Consider the following 19,065-nt stretch of genomic DNA (forward strand, 5'->3'; position numbering starts at 1 on the left):
CTGGGAACTCAGTGACCTCAGAAGTGCCCCCCACACCCCCGCCAGCTTCCGTCTCTCCGTATTTCTCAGGGAAGATTGAGAAGACTAATTAAATACCTACTATGTGCCCCATGGCATGACGCACTTTACATTTATTATCTCATTAAATAGTCCATGGAGGTCTTTAAGGGCCATGCGCTGACCCCATCTCTCTGCACCATCCCTAACTGTCACCACCATAGGTGGCTCTCATGGTACCCACCTGACATCTGCTTCTGGAGTAGAGAGGGATGGATAGCAGTGTGCAGTGGGTGCCCGGGATCAGGGGGTTTGATTTTCCAAGTCTGGCGTGCTCATGCGGGCATGAGAGAAGCAGGGGCAGGATGCGGGGCTGGCAGGGGAAGGCAGGGCGGGACATGGGCCGGTAGGGGAAGGCAGGTGCTGCGCACCAGCTTCGCCCCACATGCTGTCCGCTGGGTCTGGGCCACAGCCCAGAAAATTGACTGGTGGTGCAGCACTCCCCTGGGCCCCAGTTCCTGGAAGGCTGCGCTGAAGGGATGATCGATCTGCCACCCCACTTCCCCTTCCCAGTGCCTGGAGGCTGCCTCTTCCATGCAGCCCCCCAGCTGTCCAGTGTCACAGCCAGGGTGAGAGTCTGGGGCAGCCTGGGAATGATGCCCAGCGTCCCCTCATTCTCTCTACAGCCCAGCATTCTCTTCCCTCCTGAGGGATCTGGCCAGGTGGAGGGTGGTGCTAGGGCCAGCATGGGAGCTCGTGTTCGTGCACGCATACGTGTGCAACGTACCCCTGTGCAGACCTACAAATGTGTGCGCATGCACGGGCCTGTCAGTGGAGCATGCGTTGTGAATGCAGTGTGTGAGCCACCCAGGTCCCGGTTTGAATCCCAGCCCCTTCATTTCCCGTATGTGTGTGCTGTGCAAGTCACTTAACCTCTCTGAATATCAGTTTCTTTAGCTGTGCAGTGGGATTATCAATATCACCCAGATAATAGGATGAGAGGATCATACACACAGAGCTCTGACACAAGGTTTGACATACAATTTCTTGATACACAGAAGCTTTTATTAGTGTTACTGAGCCCACGTGTGGGTGAGTGTGCATGTATAGGTGTGCTTGGGAGGTCCCAGAGGGATCTGGCACTCCAGAAAGAGGGTACAGGTTGTTCCCTAACCATTGGGTCCCCTACAGCAGGGCTACAGCTGAATTCTCAACCTCAGAGTAGGACTAGCTGTGGCCCCTCCCCACCCACGCCCCAAAATCACCTGTGCTGAGTGAGCCCATAGGGGAGATGGATGTCTTGGTGGCCACCAGGCAGAACTGGTGATTAGGAGGCTAACAGCCCAGCATCCGGAGAGAAGCAGGAGGGAGGCCGGGCTGCGGGGCCATCCATCAAGGCTGGCGGGCCCAGCAAGGCTGAGCAGCAGGGTGGGGGAGGGGCGGGGAAGGAGCTACTGGATGAACGGGATATGTAGACAATCCGAGGGCCAGACAGCCAGGGCCGGCCCAGTCACTGACCCCTTGTGACCCTAATGAGTCACTGTTACCTTGGACCTCAATTCCATCATCAGGACAATGGGGCTAACGGATTCTTTCTTCCCAGGTAAACCTCTGCACAGAGGGTCCAATGTTAGGCCCTGGGACCAGGAAGAGCCCTGAGGAGAGCCTGAGGGGCTCTGGGATACCCCTGCCTCCCACAAGTGACCAACTCAGCCTGCTGTCTCTGGGAGTGGGAGGAAGAGGGCATGTAGCATGGGCTCTGGGCTGGGAGCTCCCCAACCCAATTGGAATCAATTTCTGACCCTAATTCCTTTTTGATCTTAGCCACGTCCCTGACTTCCAGATGTTTCCTGGATGCCCCCCTCCACCACCACCACGCATACCCAGGCCAGCATGTCTGATGCAAAGCAGGAAGGGCCTCCACACGGTCTGGCCTATGCAAATTTCACTCAAACTGAGAGCAAAGTCACCCATGGCTGTCCCCAGCTTGTGGACACAGTGGTTGCTTGGGGGAAATTCTGGCTAGCATGTCTGGGGCAAGAGATCCTAGCTGGGGCCCAGCAGGACCTGAGCAGAGCCTATAGTCTCAGGGTCTCTAGGGACTTAAATGAACTTGAGCATGTCACTTTGCCTTTCTGGACCTCAGTTTTCCTATCTCTAAAGTGAACCTCTCATTTAAAAATCAAACAAGCAACCACAGAAATCTTCAGGGCCCCTCTGCCTGTGGGACAATCTGCAAGCTCCTTGTGGCATTCACTTCTCCCAATCCATTGCAGATATCGGCTACCCTGGGGCTGCTCTGAACTGCCATTGCTCCCTATCTTGCGGCGTTTCACCTCTAGACCTCGCTGCAGCCTCTCCTCTCTGCGGAGAACCTCCTCCTCTCTCGGCAGAGCCTCTGGCAGAGCTAAGCCAGGCCTCTGCAGGGTCCCTGGTGCTTCCCACAATCTTCCCTGAGGCCTAAGCTAGAATGTGGCTGCCCCACCTCACTCACCTCCCCAGGGTGAGGGCGAGCTGGGCCTGATTCCCCAGGTGGAGGAAAGGGCAGGAAGCCCCGGGGCTCAAACAAGAATAGGGTTCCTTCTAAAGTGGAAGGAAGGGAAAGGAGGAAGGGAGGGAAGGATGAAAGAAGGAAGGAAGGAGGCAAGGAAATGACCCTCTCTAACATCCCTTTGGATCTCACAATCTGCACTGACTCTTGTCCACTTTAGAAGGGGCCCTATGCCCTGGCCATGCTCCCTCCATCCCCCTCACCTATTACCCCTTTGGCCCCAGCCTGTCACACATACCATTACAAAGGCCCAGAGCCAAAGGGGTCTCTGGCCTCTGCCTCCCATGCCCAATGGAGACTAAGAGCACCACACCGTCGTCATAGCAATGCTGGATGCTGTCATCACTAATTCATCTCCTGAGCCCTGGGAGGCCAGCGAGGTGTGAGGAGAGTTGGTCAGAGCTGATCAGAATGGCTATGGGGGACAGAAGTCTTGAGGCCTTGGGAAGGGACTGCATGCCCCCCTCACCCTCCCAAAGCCCCAGTGAGGAGGAAGAGCACAGCCCTTCCCCACTCTTTCCCAGGGACCTATCTGCATCCAGCTCAGTCCAGCTGCAGAGGTCATTGAGAGCCGTGATGACCCCTGCCCCCCAGCCTCTGTGAGTGAGTGCCCAGTCCCAGAGTTTTCAAATAGGACAGGGAAATATTCCTCCTTGTGTCACAGGGTGTGTGAAGAGGGATGGAGGGAAGGGGAAGGAATCTAGCTCATATGTGGTACCCTGAAATATGCAGGCATACACCAGGCATCACTGTGCATTATGGAACCAGCCTCAGTGCCCATCAATGGATGAATTGATAAAGAAAATGTGGTCTATACACACAGTGGAGTTTTATTCAGACACTAAGAAGAATGAAATTATATCATCTGCAGAAAAATGGATGGAACTTGAAAACACCATATTAAGGAAAATAAGTCAAACTTAGAAGGTCATGTGTCTTCTCTCAAATGTGGAAACTAGAGAGAAATAACGCAATAGGTGTGTGGGGGATGAAAATAAAAGACCAAATTGAGTAGAGGACCAGGGAGGGAGGAGGGAAGGGAATGGGGAGGTACTGAGGAATGAAATTGACCAAATTATACTATTCTATCGTGTGCATGTATGAATATGTAACAAAAAATCCACTATTATAATGCACCAATAAAAAGAAAAAATAAAACTTAAAAAAGTAATTCATTTAATCATCGCAAAACACCTACAAGATCAAAATTATTGCTCAATCTTACAGAGACTTGGATGTTCCATCTGTCTATGAATCCTCACAGCCAATCCTACCCCCTCCTCCAGGAAGCCTCTGAGGATGCCCCACTCACACTTATTCCCACATCCTCTGAGCCCTCAGGGATGGTGGGTGAGGGTCCTGGTTTCCCTCCACACACTGGGTTGGTGGCTCCTCTTTCTCCCACCCTGGGATGTGGAAGTCGCAACAAGCAGATCTTCCCATCCCAGCTACTCAGCACAGCATCAATGCTGACGGGAGCTGTCCGTGGTCCTGAACAACCCCTACCACCACCACCACCACCACCTTCACCACCACCACCACCTTCACCACCACCACCACCTTCACCACCACCACCACCTTCACCAGAAGTCGGACTTTTTATTCCATTGGAACCCAGAGAGTCCTCAGCCTGGAGAGACATGTCAGACTCCCACCAGTGACCTCCATCCCCAACACACACACACACACACACACACACACAAAGCCTATTCCCTTCACTCACAAAAATCCCCCAAAATGGAACCTATATAGATCAGGAGAATGGGAATAAAACTAACCATAGGGCATTTATTGAGCACCTACTATGTACAGTCCTATGAATGAAGGTAAGGAGATGGTAGTGAACAAAAAGGCCTAACCCTGCCTTTGTAGAGTTCTGGGTCTAGCAGAGTCAGCACTGGGGTCTGCTTTACACCTACCGACCTCTCAATCCTTACAAGGTGTACACAGGAGGACACCATTGTGCCCATTTTCTAGTGGTAGAAATGGAAAGCCCTGGGGTGACAAAGGGGCCTGCTCAAAGCCACACAGCTAGTAACGATAAAGGCAGGATTCAAACCCAGAGGTTCTAAGTCTTCTTGATCTATTCCTGGGACCTAGTCCCTGCCCTCCAAGGGTTTATAATCTAGTGTCCCTGCCCTAGTTCTTCAATGAACACTTTCCTTGATTCTGATCTAGATCCCTCTTGCTGCCACTGTGACGTGGCCTCTCTTAGTTAAGTCCTCAGTGGGGCTGAGGATCAGCCTCCATCTCCTGGCAGACACCTGGGGTGCTTCCATGAGCTCCCAGCCCCTTCTCCACCCCCACCTTGCACAGAGGCCTCCCCCCACAGGAGGGAGCGAGGTGTGTGCTCTAAAAATACCTTAATCCCTCCCTGCTCGCGCTCTAATTAAGCTGAGTGAGTCACTACTTTAAGTAATTTATTGCTAGTTACATAATTGCTTTAATATTTGGTTCTAGAACTGGGGAACAAAAGGGCCCCCCTTCTTTTCAGGGAATTGTTAATCCACAGAGTGGGGCTTATGGTCCCTGGGTTGGGGGAGCAGAATGCCGTCATCTCCGCCAGTCCTCTCTCCAATCTGGACCAACATGAGACCATTTCCACCAGGGCCACGGGGCATACCTGGCCCAAGGAGGGGCAGGTTTGTGGAAGCACCCACTCTATTCCCTGTCACCCACCCTGTATTTCTGAAGCCACCACTTCCAGGTGTGTCAACCTCACATTCAGGGCCTGCTGTCAAGAGCCATTGCCTGAGCATCCTTTCCCTGCCTGGCCTCTTTGTCTCGGAACCAAGGCCCAGAGAGGGTGAGCCATTCCTTGGCATATCCCAGCCTGCCAGGGGCAGCTCCGCTCTGTGTGCCTGGGTTTCAGCTCCAGGATGACCCAGCACCCCCCACAGCTCTGTAAGAATTTAACGTCCCTACCCTGACACTCACAGGAGATTAACCACAAAGGCACAAGGGGAACATTTGGGAATGACAAAAATTCTTAATTGTAGTGGTGGTTACATGACTGCATATATTTATTAAAACTCATTAGACTCTTTAAATTGGTGATTTTACTATATGCAAGATATGCCTCATTAAAACAGATACAAAAAAAATAAACTTAAAAAGAGAAGCCCCCACCTTCTGGACCCCACAGGCAGCCTTGCTGGGGAGAATTGCTAGCCACTGAGGGGCAGAGCCGCAGCCACCGGTGCACACAGTGGGTGCTCATGCACAAATGTTTGTTTCACTCGGTGCCAATTAGAAGAGTCACTGGGCGCCTCCCAGGTGCACCTGCACATCCTCGAGCTCATTAGCTCTCTCCCTGCTCGCTGGCAGCCCAGAGAGGGAGCCCAAGTGCATCCCAGGTACATTACACACTTTGTCTCATTGAATCCTTGAAGCAGCCCTAATGAGGTGGGCTCTGTGTTCATCTCCCTTCTACAGATGAGGGAACAAAGATGGCAGAATTTACATGACTCCTGCAGCTAAAATGTGGCGGAGCAGAGAGACAGTCCCCAAGGCCTGCACTCGCTCACTACCCCCCACCTTCTTTAAGGTACTAAACAGCATGGGTTAGGAAGCCACGTGCGTGCGAGGGACCTCTGGCCCCAGGTCCTGACTGGTGAGGATTTCACTGGGCTTAGCAAGTAGGGACGGGGCACACCCAGGTAAGTGGGCATGGCTTTGGGAAGGAGGGATCTGGGTCAGGCAGCAAGCCTGAAAGAGACATAAAAATTCAGGCAAAGCCAGAGAAAAAGAGGCAGAGGGCATCTGTCCTCTGTCCGTGCCAGCTGTGGCCCTCTCAGGCCCTGCACAGCAGGGGCTCCCTGCTGCTGTATTTGACTCATTCCTCCAAAATTGGTCTCTGTCCAGTTTCTTGGCACTAATGGCCACTCACACCCACAGTCACCACCTTCCTGGGAGCAGGCAAAAGAAATCCTTCATCCCCAAACTTGACAAAGACTGGTTGGAAAAGTCGATGATGGGGGTGGGTAGGGAAGAACTCCGAGGCTGGGGAGTGTGGAAAGGCCCTACCCAGACGCAGGGAAGCATCCCTGGAAGAAAGGACACCAGGATCTGAGGAATGGCAGGAACTGGCCAAGTACAGGGATGGAGGCCTCGAGGAAGAGGGTGCAGGGCAAAGGGAACAGCATATGTAACCGCCCAGAAGTTAGGGATGCTGCCCCGCCGGGAAGCACAGGCAGCACTGTCTGGCTAACACATTGGCCGAGGGTGAAGGCACTACTAGGTGCACCACGCATGTGCTGAATGGCGCCCGTGCTGCACCTCTGTGTTGTATCCTTGTGGTCATTCTATTTCTCTATTTCCAGGTTAATTTCTGGATTCATCCTGTGCCTGTTGCTCTTGGCACACCAATTGATGTCTGTGTGGTGCGTGTGGAGGCCCCCCACGCCCCTGTGCTGGGGTCTGCTTCCCGTGTGGGGCGTTCTGCATCTGTCAAGTTTGTTGCTCTCGGTGTTTGTGTCAGTGTCGGTGTTCTCTGCCTGGGCTGCATCTGAGTCTGTGTGTTGGATGCTTTTGGTTAGGACACTTAGTCCTCCAGCTCAGGCAGCTGGGGAGGGAGGAGCATCCTGGGCCAGGGGAGCTGGGGCTGGGATCCAGTTGCCCACAATAGCACCTAATGATCACTGAGCGCTTGGTGGGGCAGGAGGCTGCACGGGAGGTGCTAATTATCACTGATAATGAGTCAGGGCTCAAGGCCCAGTGGAGGCTGAAAGTGGGTCCCGACCAGCACACAGTACACGGATGAGCTGTCTGGGCCAAAGTCCCTAACCCACTCAGCCCCGTGAGGGGGCTGTCTTCACTGACTCATCTCCCAGGGAGGCCCAAAGTTGGGGCTCCAGACAGCACAAGGGATGGCGGTCCAGGACAGAGTCCAGGAGGAGGGTCTTCCAGGGAAGGACCTGTTCTAGACTTGGCAATGGAAGGGCCATGCGCATGATCAGGAGATGAGGCAGCAGTGCCCCAGCTTTGCTCTCAGGTCCTGGGTCTGAGGGTTGGGCTTAGGTGTGCCATGGACTGGTGCTTCTAAGAGTGGAAGCTTCATGCAGCTTGAGACAGGGAGGGATGTCCCCAGGGGAGGGTCTAGAGATGCCACGCACTCCTTCATTGGAGGGCAGACACATGAGCTGAGGGTGGGGACTGTCATTCCTCCTCTGGTCTGTCTGTGCCACCCACATGTCCTCAGCTCCTGGAGTAGACTTACTGACGCTTGCCTGGGTCTCCACACCACCTCCACATTGGCCTCTCTGATTCACCAAAGCCCAAAACTAACCACGCCTGACCCTGCTTAAGCCCACCTCTGCTCTTCCAGGTGAGCCGGGCCTTCCTCTCCACCACTGGGCCCTCCTCCAGCCCAGGAGCCCCACACCTGCCCCCCGGGGCCCGCTCACTGTTCTGTACCCTTTTGCTTATGTGGGGCTTTCCCTCTGTATTACTCCTCCTCTTCTCCACCAGAAAAGCTCCCATTCATTCCTGCAGGCTAAGATCCAGCATTGCCTCCTGAAGAGGTGTCCTCAGGAGCCACCCGGCCCTCACCCCACAAGTTGATTGGCTATGTGCCTCTCTAACAAAGAGGAGAGCAAGCACTGTCTGGTCCATCTCCATGGCCAGAGGGACATGTACAGGGCCAGGACCATCAGGGCAGCATCAGGAAGGGTGGGTTGAATGAGCAGGTGGCATGGTGGGGGTTCAGAGCACTTTGTATGAATTCTTATAATGATATTCTTCAGTATCGTTATGCTGCACAGATAGGGAGCAGGATGGTTGTGTCAGGAAGCAGCTTCCAGCTTGACAGAGGACAACTGGGTTCACATGGAAGCACTCAAGAAGCACTGGGGCAGAGCCAGGTGTGGTAATCCCAGGAACTCAGGAGGCTGAGGCAGAAGGATCACAAGTTCAAAGCTAGCCTCAGCAACTTAGCAAGGCCCTAAGCAACTCAGCAAGACCCTGTCTCAAAATACAACAATTAAAAAGGGCTGAGTATATGGATCAGTGATTAAGCACCCCTGGGTTCAATCCCTGGTAACAACAACAACAACAAAAAGCATCAGCAGCCGGTGGGTGCCTGGCCAACCATCAGATCTCAGTCAATAAGACAAAATGGGCAGGCCCTGGCTTTGGCACCAACTTTGAAACCAACCAGCTGTGTGACCTTGGGCAAGTCTGCACCCTCTCTGGACTTCATTTTCCCATCATTCATTTGTCCCTCCATATTTAATCTCCACCTTTTCCTGCTCAGTTCTGGGTGGCCCTGGAGGCTGGCAGGAGAGCAGAGGGCTCAGGGTATTTGCCCCTCACATCCCCACTCACTTCGGCCAAGCTCTGGTAGGGCAGCCCCTTCTCCAAAGCCCCAGCATGGGGATCTGTGCCATTCTTCTCGTCCCTCAGGTCCCTATCTGTGATCCCGGTCCTGAGTACCCTGATATGCCCTATTTTCTTCCTCGATCCTTCCCCACCTCTAATAGTTCCTTCATCAAATCGCCTTCAATTAACCCACTTGAATGTCATTTGTTTTGTTTCCTCTCTTCAGAAGGGGCTGACTCCTTCACGGATTGTTGAAGTGATTAAAGAAGGTGATTTTTAAAACATAAAGGCCACTTGGTAAACATGAGTTCTCTCCATCTGGCCCCCAAATCCCACCCCACTCAGAGTTTTAAGATGATTGGGAATTCTCGGGCCTGGGGAGGGTGTGATCCCACTGCCTTCTCTCCTCTCCTATTCCAGTGCCCACCCATCCCCCAACTCCAGGAAGCCTCCCTTTCTGCTCCAGTTGGAGCCCATGTCTGCGCCCCTAGTGCTGAGCCTCTCACCCCCAGCCCATGATTCAGGATGTGTCCCTGCCCATGCCACCCCAACTCCACCTGAGTGCCTGGCACCCAGCCCCCGCCTCCAATACCACACCTCCTGGAAGACAGTGCTCTCTCTAGTTCCCCAGGGAAGGGGATGTCCGTGCTCTACCTGGGTGGTCTGGCCTGGGGACACACCCTGGGGACCCAAACCTGCTCATGCCTAAGGAGTTTGAAGCACATCCTCCTCTGGCCCCTCCATGGCAGCTATAGCTTAAACCTGATTCCAAAGAGTTTGCAACCAACTCCTTTGCAGGAGGGAGGCTCACTTGCAGCCCCCTGAAGCAGCTGCTCACATCTCCTCCCATGGACAGGAAGCTCAGGCCTCCCTCTCAAGGCAGCCTCTGACCAGGCGATTGTCCTGCCTCCCTCACCCTAAGCCAAACTCCCCCACAGCTCCAGCTCGCTCCCAGTGCTCAGAGCCCCAGGAGAGCGGATAGGTGACGTCTTGAATGTTATAGAACCACAGAAACCAAAAAAGGACCAGCTCAAAGATTAAGCAATTGAGACTTTGAGGGCCCTCCTCGGCCCCGCCCACCACTGGGCTCCTGTCCATGAATTTCCATGCTCCATGGATGTCTGACTCCACAAGTCCCCTGGAAGAATCTCACAGCATGCAAAAGCTCTGTAGAAACTTCAAAGGCAGCATCTGAGGCCAGGAGGCATGGAAGTGCCCTAGGCGGAGGAGTGGCCTTGGGCCCAGACTCAGATCTACTTGGAGCTCCCCACTTGCTTGAGGGGGTGGAGGGGGGCAGGCCATCCATGCCAGGCATGCCCCTCTCTCTGCTCCATGCCCTGCTGTCTCATCCTAGGTCCTACTGGGTGACTTAATCACTGCTCCTCTCTGGACTCAGTATTTGCTTCTATAGAGCAAGAGGACTAAGCAGGGAGATCCTGAAACGCATAATGAGGTACAGGTGTGACCATTAAGAGTTTCTGTGGAGCCAAGTGTGGTGGCACACACTTGTCATCTCAGAAGCTCAGGAAGCTGAGGCAGGAAGTTCACAAGTTCAAAACCAGTCTCAGTAACTTAGCAAGACCCTTGCCAACTTAGCAAGACCCTGTATCAAAATAAAATAAAAAAAGACTTGGGATGTAGCTCTGTAGTTAAGCATCCCTGGGTTCAATCCCCGGTACCAAAAATAAAAAATGGGACAGGGCTTTCTGGCGAATCGAACCAAGATATTCCCCAGCCATGTTCAGCTCCTCAATCTGATTGCCTAGGATCCTGAGCCTGAACACAGACACACTGTTCCTCCAAGGCCCTCACTGACAGTCAGGGATCTCAGAGTCCCCTGAGGGAAGCCCAGCCTCACACATGGATAAAAGGCATGATAACTCCCTCAGCCCAAGTTCGTATATACTTGGGTGGATGGGACCCAGGGAAGAAAGTGACAAGTAGCCAAACATTGGGCATGACCTTGTGGGATCAGCAGAGCAGGTATGTGGGGCTCACACACATCCTCTCCTTCATGCATTCACAAACACAGGCACCTGTGCACACGGAGGTACACACCCATGTATTTTCACAAAATATGTATGCCACGCTCTGAGCACGTGTACAAACACACAAGCTACGCTCACACACACAATCACTACCACTGATCAGACATTAAAATGGACAAACAAGCTCACATATACAAGTATGTCCACATTTTTATACACCCATTCACACCTTCTCAGAGTGTATACTCACGTCCACAATTGGAAACTCACACTCAGGTCCACACACAAACACACACACACACATACATACATACTCAGAGACAAATAAACCAACCAATCTCACCCCACATCTTAGTATCATGCAAATCTCAAGCAAATCATGACCCAGTAAAAACCCAGACCCCAAGTGCAATGTCATTCTACACCCATTTCCAAATCTTAGCCTGTCCCAGAACTGGGAGAAGAAAATGTGTGTTCCCATGGCTCAACTCCTCCAGTGTGTCTGTCCCCTGCTGTGTAAGGTCTAGCATGTCCTCAGTTTCATTCACCTCTATATAACAGGGCCTGCTATCTCTCTCCTCCTGCAGGCTTCTCTCCAGCTAGCCCTTCAGCCTAAGGAAAATCCAGGCTGGAAGGGAGTATGTGCAGCAACCCCTGCTGGAAGCATGTGGTATTACAGCACAGTTCTATGATACACAGTCATCACTCCCAAGGCTGGGGTGGAGAGGAGCAGGGGAAAGGAAGTCCTCTCAGCAAAGAGGAGGAAGCCGGGCAAAGTGCTAGGTGCTCCAAGAATGAAGTTCAGAAGCCTTAAGCTGCCTTGGGTTTCTTCATTTCAATCCATTCATCCCAGACTGCAAGATCAACTCTCCCAAAGCTCAACTCTAACCAGGTCCGACCCTTGCTCAAAACCCCAGGTGGATCCTGGTGGTCCAAACTCCCAGTCTAGAATCAGGTCTCTGGAATCTGGCTAGCCCACCTCTTAACCTTGCATCCTGAAGAGCCCAGCCCTTGCCTTCTGTCCCCTGAACAGCTCTTTGCTCAGCTGCTGCTCTGCTGAGATGCTTCACCCCAAATTTTAACAATCCATGCCTTACGTATTTTTCTAGGCCTGGCCTTTGCCACATGGAACAATATAATCCATGGAAACGGCAGGAGCTCTGGAGGCCAAGGGACCTGTGCATCAGGCCTGGCCCCACCCATCACTGGCTAAGCACCTCTCTGCCATCATCCCCCCCACCCCCATCCTCTGCTCCTTCATCCAGAAAACAGCATCTCTTGGGTTTGTGGTGAAGATTAAACAAGATCATGGATGTGAACACGGGGCTCAGGCAGAAGTAAACATCTGTGTGAATATGCAAGGAGTCATAATTACAGCTTCATCCTTTCATCCCTGCTCCCACCTACATTGCCCCCAGAGTAAGTAAGCAGAGGGATCCTTGAGGAAAGGGGTCAACAATGTGTCCCCTTTGGGCCACTCATCCCCCAGCACTCACCAGGGCTTGCTGCCAGCCAGCCCAGGCAGCAGGGTGTGGATTTGAATGACAAGAGGCAGTACAAAGTTGTACTTCCTGCCAATTCATGCCAGACTACAACTCCCAGAATGACTCACAGCTGTCATGGGCGTGGCCACACGCTTAGCCACGCCCTCCTCAATCCCTTTCTTCCGTTGTGCTCCCTGGGGATTGGTCTCAGACCAGAGAGGGGCGGCCTAGCCAGGAGGTCCCATGTTCCTGAGACACCTTGGCCCCTCCCACAGAGCGTCTGTGTTTCTCACCATACCCACCAGGGCTCCATTTCAGGCCTCCTTGTCTCTCCCACACAGTGGCTGTGTCTGGGCTCCTAGCTGTGGTCGCCCCCCTCTCCAGGCCCCCACTGAATCTTTCTAAAAGTGTAGGTGAGCGTGGGCGGTTCATAATGGCAGCAGCTAACCTTTATGAGCACCTGCTGCATGCCTGGCGCTAAGTTCTGTATTTCAGCTCCTTCACAACCATCCCACCAGGAAGGTAGGATTATCTCCACCGCACTACTTGCCTGAGGTTCAGGGGGAAGTTAAGCAATTGCCCAGGATGCCACAGCTCTGGAGCTGCAATTTGAATCTCTGCCTATCTGCCAGTTTCTCTACTCTATCTTCATAGCTTCCTCTGAACCAGGGTAGCCATCCAAAGAGTGAGAGCCCAGAAATCTCAGGATGCACACATCTCAGCAGCTACACTGTTAGGAAGTCCTCTCAGATATCTGACTTAAGTCCCTCCTGCTTCAAAAAGCCCCAGTTGCCTCCTGTTTTCCAAGGAGGGCAATAAGAGGGTGACTTCAGGGACTTTAAGAAGTGGGTCACATCTCTAGAGACCTGGCCTTTCCCAGGGAGTAAGCAGCTGAACAATGGGAGATAAATGTGTGAAAACATCCCTGTTACTAAATATATCGACTTCCCCAGAGGCTCGGGGTGCTGACAGGGAGCCTGTGGGCCCCGCCCTGGAGGCCACAGTCTCATGGCTCAGGCAAGCTGGGGTACTCAGAGCAGCAGATAAGGCTGTCTGGCTGGCCAGAGGCTGGGGCAGAGGGGGAGGAGGCCAACATGGAAGGGGTGATGTCTCATGCTCCCAGCCAAAGCTGCCAAGCTGGAGCCGGCTCATTTGCATATTACTTTGCATTCATTTGCATGCCACTTTCTGGAAGGGACCCATATTCTTCAAATGCTGCCTCTCCCTCATTTCCAGAGTCTTTGCTTGTTCATACCTATTCTCAAGTAGGATGGTCTCCTTGGCAGGCCCTGGCCAGGGGCACTGAGAGAGACCAAGATGTCACAAATTTACAAGGATCTCCACATGTCAAGGCTGCTGGGGACACTTTCACAGCAGGAAAGTGCTTCCTATAGTCTCACCTCAGTTCCCCATGCCTGTCCCACTCCGTCTCTGCCCAGTGCTTCCCTCCAGCGTTGAACATCATCCTTTGGCCACTCTGACCTCCCACAGTCCTGGCATAAATAACACCACGCTAGCTCTGCCTCCAGGCCTCTGCACACGGCGGACGTCTTCCTGGTGCTCCCTCTCAATTCAGCCTGAAGTGACTCTCCCTTCTAAGGACAGTCCCAGGGGCACCTCCTCCTGAATGCCATTCCTTGACACGCACAGGTAGGGAAGACAGCATCCCCCTACATGATCAGTGGCTCTGTCCATGTCCCTCCAGGGCCACCATGTTCCTCTGGGCACAAGCCTGCAAATGGCTCTGTGAACAAATGAGCCCCCACTCTCCCTCTTCCTAGCTCAGTCTACTTCCCTGCAGAAGGGTCAGGGATGGAGAGCACCTGTCTCCCACTCCCCTCCTGCCCCAGGACACTCTCCCGGCAGCCTCACAATCCATTCTCTTGTAGCCAGCAGATTTCACAGCCCTTTTGCTCAGGAAGGAAGTTCTTCCTATTGTCTCTCCTCACTCCCTGTTCAAGTCATGCCTGTTTTTTTTTTTTTTTTTTTTTTTTGTGTGTGTGTGTGTGAGAGAGAGAGAGACAGAGACAGAGAGAGACAGAGACAGACAGAGACAGACAGACAGACACTGGGAATCAAACCCAGGGACACTCTATCACGGTGCTATATCCCCAGCCCTTTCTGTTTGAGACAGTGTTGCTAAGTTGCTGAGGCTGGCCTCGAACTTATGATCCTCCTGCTTCAGTCCCCCAGGTAGCTGGGATTACAGGCATGAGCCACTGTGCCCAGCCCATGCCTGCTTCTTTATCATTATTTTGAGATAATGGTAAAGAGAGGAATCAGGGCCTGGCCCTACCTCAGTTTCACTGTGTGTAGTTGAAACACAAATTGCCCATTTCCCCCACTCTCTAGGATGTGTTTGAACCACTCCTGGATCATTATGCCCCAGCCCGGCTCTGCTTAGGAGAAAGACAGCGACCCAAGATGAAGAAAGGGGATGAGGCCGGGCCAGGTTTGGTGAGGGAGCCAGGCCCTGTAGAGAAGGCCTAGGGCAGATAGAAGCACCAGGATTAAAGGAATGAGCATCCTGTGCCCAGGTGTGCAGGCAGGGAACTGGACAGATCCATAGGCACACAGCAGACAGGAGGGAAGTGGTTGATAGAAGGCAGCTCTTAATATCTCCTCCCTCTTAGAGGCTGCTCAGCCCTGTACCTGAGAGGGGTGGGAGAGCCAGATGAGGCAGCTCCTGCCCTTGAGGAACTTCCTGATAGGCTGAGTAAGGCATTCCATACAGGAGACGTGGCAGGGGAAGGCCAAGTTGGAGTCACATTCTTGATCCTATACCATTAGGGACAGAAACATCAGAGTAGGCCTTGAGGTCAGAGGGAGGGGGTAACCAAGGAGGGCTTCCTAGGGGAGGCATCCTGTTCAAAAACCTTTCCCCAACTCCTTTCCTATAAGGAAAAGTCCAAGGCCTTTAGCATGACATTGGAAATCCTAGAGAATCTGGCCCCTTTCTTCCTCTTCGCAGTGTCCCTTCTCGCTTCTATCAGCCTCAACCTTCTGTCCCCTGAACATGTTGCTCTTTCTTACCTGCCCACTTTTCCATGCTATTCATCGCCTGGGCCATTGCTGCCCATCCCACAGGGTCTAGCATTGCTCACGCTGTGGGGCTGTAGATTTCCACTCCTGGCTCCCTCAATGGCCCAGTGCTCTCTGACAGCAGGTTTGTGTCTTCTCTGTGTCCCCAGTGACCAGCCCAGTGGGTGCCAAGCAGGCACTGGGGAGCCCCTGTCCAGTGAGTGAATGAATGAATGAAGGCAGTAATGGGAGCCTGCAGAGTGGGTGGATTTCATAGGCCCAAGCAGCAGAAGTCTGGGGAGACCGGGCCTGGCCTGACAGCAGCATGGCTGAGGGTGAGACTCCCAGTCCATTAAGACTGGAAGGGTTACTGCCGGGAGTTCTGCTCCCCGCCCCAACACCATTTGGCTAGATCCCAGCCAAGCCATCAGCAGTCCCTGGGGACAGGAGGCTGGAGTGGGAAGCAGGAAGAATTGCAGGAGCTGCTTGGTGGGTAGGGGGAACTGGGGGTGCAGGGAGCGTAACGGCAATTAACCCTGAGTGAGCTGACCCAGCTCAGCTGCCCAAGAAGTTCTGGGCAGGGCCTGAAGGAGAAGGATACTGAGGGTCAGGGCTGATGAAGGGGTTCAGCCCAGCCTTGCAACCAGAGGAGACTGACAACCTGTTTCTGTCTGTCAATAGAGGCCTCTGTGACCTCTGACCCTGTGTGTCCTAGCCAGAAACTCCTCAAGGGTCTGTCCACAGCCTGAGCCCACACCCAGCTGGCCTGAACCTGACAAGAGCTCTTTGTCCTGAAATCCTGACTCTCTGAGGTCCCCCCACCCCCGCCACCCAAAGCCTGAGCACCCACAGTGCTGCCTGCTCCATCCCCCTTTGTCCAGCCTGCCCCAGGTCCCCAAACCTCCCTGCAGAAAGCCCTGTCTGGTCCTTGGCCTCCTGGTCCCATCCCACTCTTCCAGTTCAACCTTGACAGCACCACTGAGGCAGATTTCTAAAACCCAAATCTGATGGTGTCCCTCCCAGGGACAAACCTTCCCAGGCTCCCTGGGGCCCCTTGGACAAAGCTCAAGAGACCTGGTTTAAAAGCCCACAAATCCAGCGTGCCCCAGCAGCCACGTCCCGGGCCCTCTTCTCTTCCTCGCTGCTTCAGTCACGTGTCCATCCCAACCCAGGGCCTTTGCTCATGCTGTTCCCACACCCACCCCACCTGTTAATTTGATGCTGATCTTTACTACCTAATTATTCGCCAGCTATTTTATGTCTATGAAGCTTAGGAGGCCCCAGAGGACAAAGCCATTATTGCCTATTTCTTTTCGGCATCTCCCCACAGGGTGTAGAATGAATTGTCCTGGGCTCTTGGAAACGGTCACACATTCAGCCACCTGCTCCTGCCTCAGCAGGCCAGTGTCCCAGCTGTGTCCTCCACCACCAAGGGAAGGAAACAGCCACCCACACACTCACATGAACACACACATAGTTATACACATGCACACTTGCACACCAGCCACAGAAGCGCCAAGATACACACACATGGATACACACTGGCACCATGCTCACATACCCACACCTGAACACTTGTGCTACTACAGACACCCACCTACACACACAGCAACACACTAACAAATAACACGCAAACAGGAACACACACACTGGATCAAACAGATGTATTGAGTCACTAATTTTACAGACATAGCACACATATTAACATGCCCACCAATGAGCAAACCCAGCCCAACGCACATACACACCAAGCTTCACTCAGACACAGGAGATGAACACCCACAGTCAACACGGCACTCCCGAACTCCAACAGGCGGCTTCACATCGGTACACCAAGGACCCCAGAACCCTACAGGCCCCTCTACACCCACCATGTGCCTAACACCCCACATGCATACACACACGCATACACAGATATACACACTCACATAGCTTGGCATAGATCTACACCTCTGACTTGGGCACATGTGCGTGCATGCACACACGTGCATGCATACACAATCATCTGCCTGCCACCTCAGCAACCCTCGAAGAAGCACCTCCACCGAGTCCACCCTTCATCTGCATATGCACCCCTCTGCACATGGGCAAACACGAGGCTGGCACGCAGGGGCCTCGTCCCATCCAGCTTTGTAGCTCTCTCTACCTGATCCTGGGATAGATGCTGTGTGGTAAAGTTGCATAAAGTGGTGGCTCTGAACCCCAATTCCCAATTCCATGCAGGCTGATTACCCCGACCCTCTCTTGCTGCAGGGTTACTCTTCCTTATGCACATTCTTTCTCTTCCTTACTCTCTCCTACACACACACACACACACACACACACACACACACAGCCCTCGTGGTCCAAGACACTATCTTTCTCCAGAGTCCTGAACCATTCTATCTCAGCTCCAGAGCTCCTTGTAACTCCTGTTCCCTGATCCTAGACCCCAGGGGACTGTTCAGGTTCATCACCAGCCCCTCCCCAAGCCAGCATTCCCTTCAAGGAGACCCAAGTCTCAACACCTCCAAGGTTGATGCCAGGCATCCCCACCCTGCACAGAGGCCCCCACGAGGCTGCAGTCCTGCAACCAGTGCCCAGAAGCAAGATCGATCCTCCCACGTGGCTTAGCTTCATGTCAATCCCAGTCCTTGGAGGGACTCCCAGGACCCAGTCTGTGGCGCCTCTCAGCCGCTCTCCTAGAGCCCCAGCCCCTCGCTAGTACTCACGGCTCAGCCGGTCGCGCTGCCGGGTACTGCTGGCTCCTGCAGAGGATGGAGTGGCCGCATGCCTGCCCCATCACTCCTCATCGTCTGCCTCCCCAGCCAGACTAAGGTGGCACCTTGCCCTGTTCCCTCACCCCTGCCCAGAACTCTGGGCAGGGCGCCCCCAGCAGGCACAAAGACCAAGAGCGACAGCCTGTCCCCGACTCAGCCTGGACTCAACACCCCAATCCAGCTCTGCTGCCCCGGCGGCTGCTCCGCCTCTCCCTCTCCCGCTGCCACTGCCTAGGCTGCTCGCTGGCTCTGGGAGGAGGTTGGAGCAGGTCTGATAATGCAGAAGGGGGAGGGAGGAGGGAGGAGGAACTGAGAGAGGCCCAGACAGAGAGAGAGAGAGAGAGAGGGAGGGAGAGAGAGACAGGGAGGGAGGGGTAGGGAGACTGGAAGGGAGGGAAGAAAGACTCACACATGGAGGGAGAGACCGAGAGATAGACAGAGACAGGAAGGAGGAGAGAAGCATGAAGAAGAAGAGGGGAGAGGGATCATAGCCTCAGAGACATCAAGATGGAAATACAGAGATCAGAGAGGCATAGGGGAAAACCCACACAGAGGAACAAAGCCAGAGGAAAAGGGAAAAAAAATAAATCAGAGGCAGAAATGGAGGGAGGGAGGGGGGGAAGAAGAGGTGGGAGAGACAGAGGGTGAGGATGAGGGATTTGCAGTCATGAGCTGGGGACTTGAAGGGCAGGTGGACATGACCCAGACCTTCTGCTGCCCCATCACAGAGTCCTTCAGGGTGAGGGACATGCCTGTCTTCAAGTCTGAGAGGGCCAGGCCTCATGCAGACTAGTTGCTACCCCCTCTGTGTTTGAGTCATGTCCTAGGGTGCATCCCAGCATGGACATGGTACGCAGCAGCCTAGGGGGAACTTTTGTAGATGGCCTTTGGACTCAGAACCTGTGATAGAGACCCCTCATGGTGGCTCTGCTTGGCTGAAAGCTAAT

General features: G+C 53.6%; 1 protein-coding gene across 2 annotated transcripts in view; it reads right to left on the reverse strand.

Annotated features, from left to right (window-relative positions):
- The window catches only part of Pde2a (phosphodiesterase 2A), an 88,362-nt gene extending 69,997 nt beyond the window's left edge, over positions 1 to 18,365 (reverse strand). For both annotated transcript variants that reach the window (XM_058578517.1, XM_046441869.2), the window contains exon 1: positions 18,071 to 18,365. In XM_058578517.1, the coding sequence (XP_058434500.1) occupies positions 18,071 to 18,141 (71 nt within the window). In that variant the 5' untranslated portion in view covers positions 18,142 to 18,365. The remainder of the gene's footprint in view (positions 1 to 18,070) is intronic.
- Positions 18,366 to 19,065: the final 700 nt, after the last annotated feature.

Source organism: Marmota monax, unplaced genomic scaffold (genome assembly GCF_021218885.2).
Source record: "Marmota monax isolate L192 unplaced genomic scaffold, Marmota_monax_Labrador192_F-V1.1 WCK01_AAM20220418_F8-fsc00068, whole genome shotgun sequence".
Classification (NCBI taxonomy): domain Eukaryota; kingdom Metazoa; phylum Chordata; class Mammalia; order Rodentia; family Sciuridae; genus Marmota; species Marmota monax.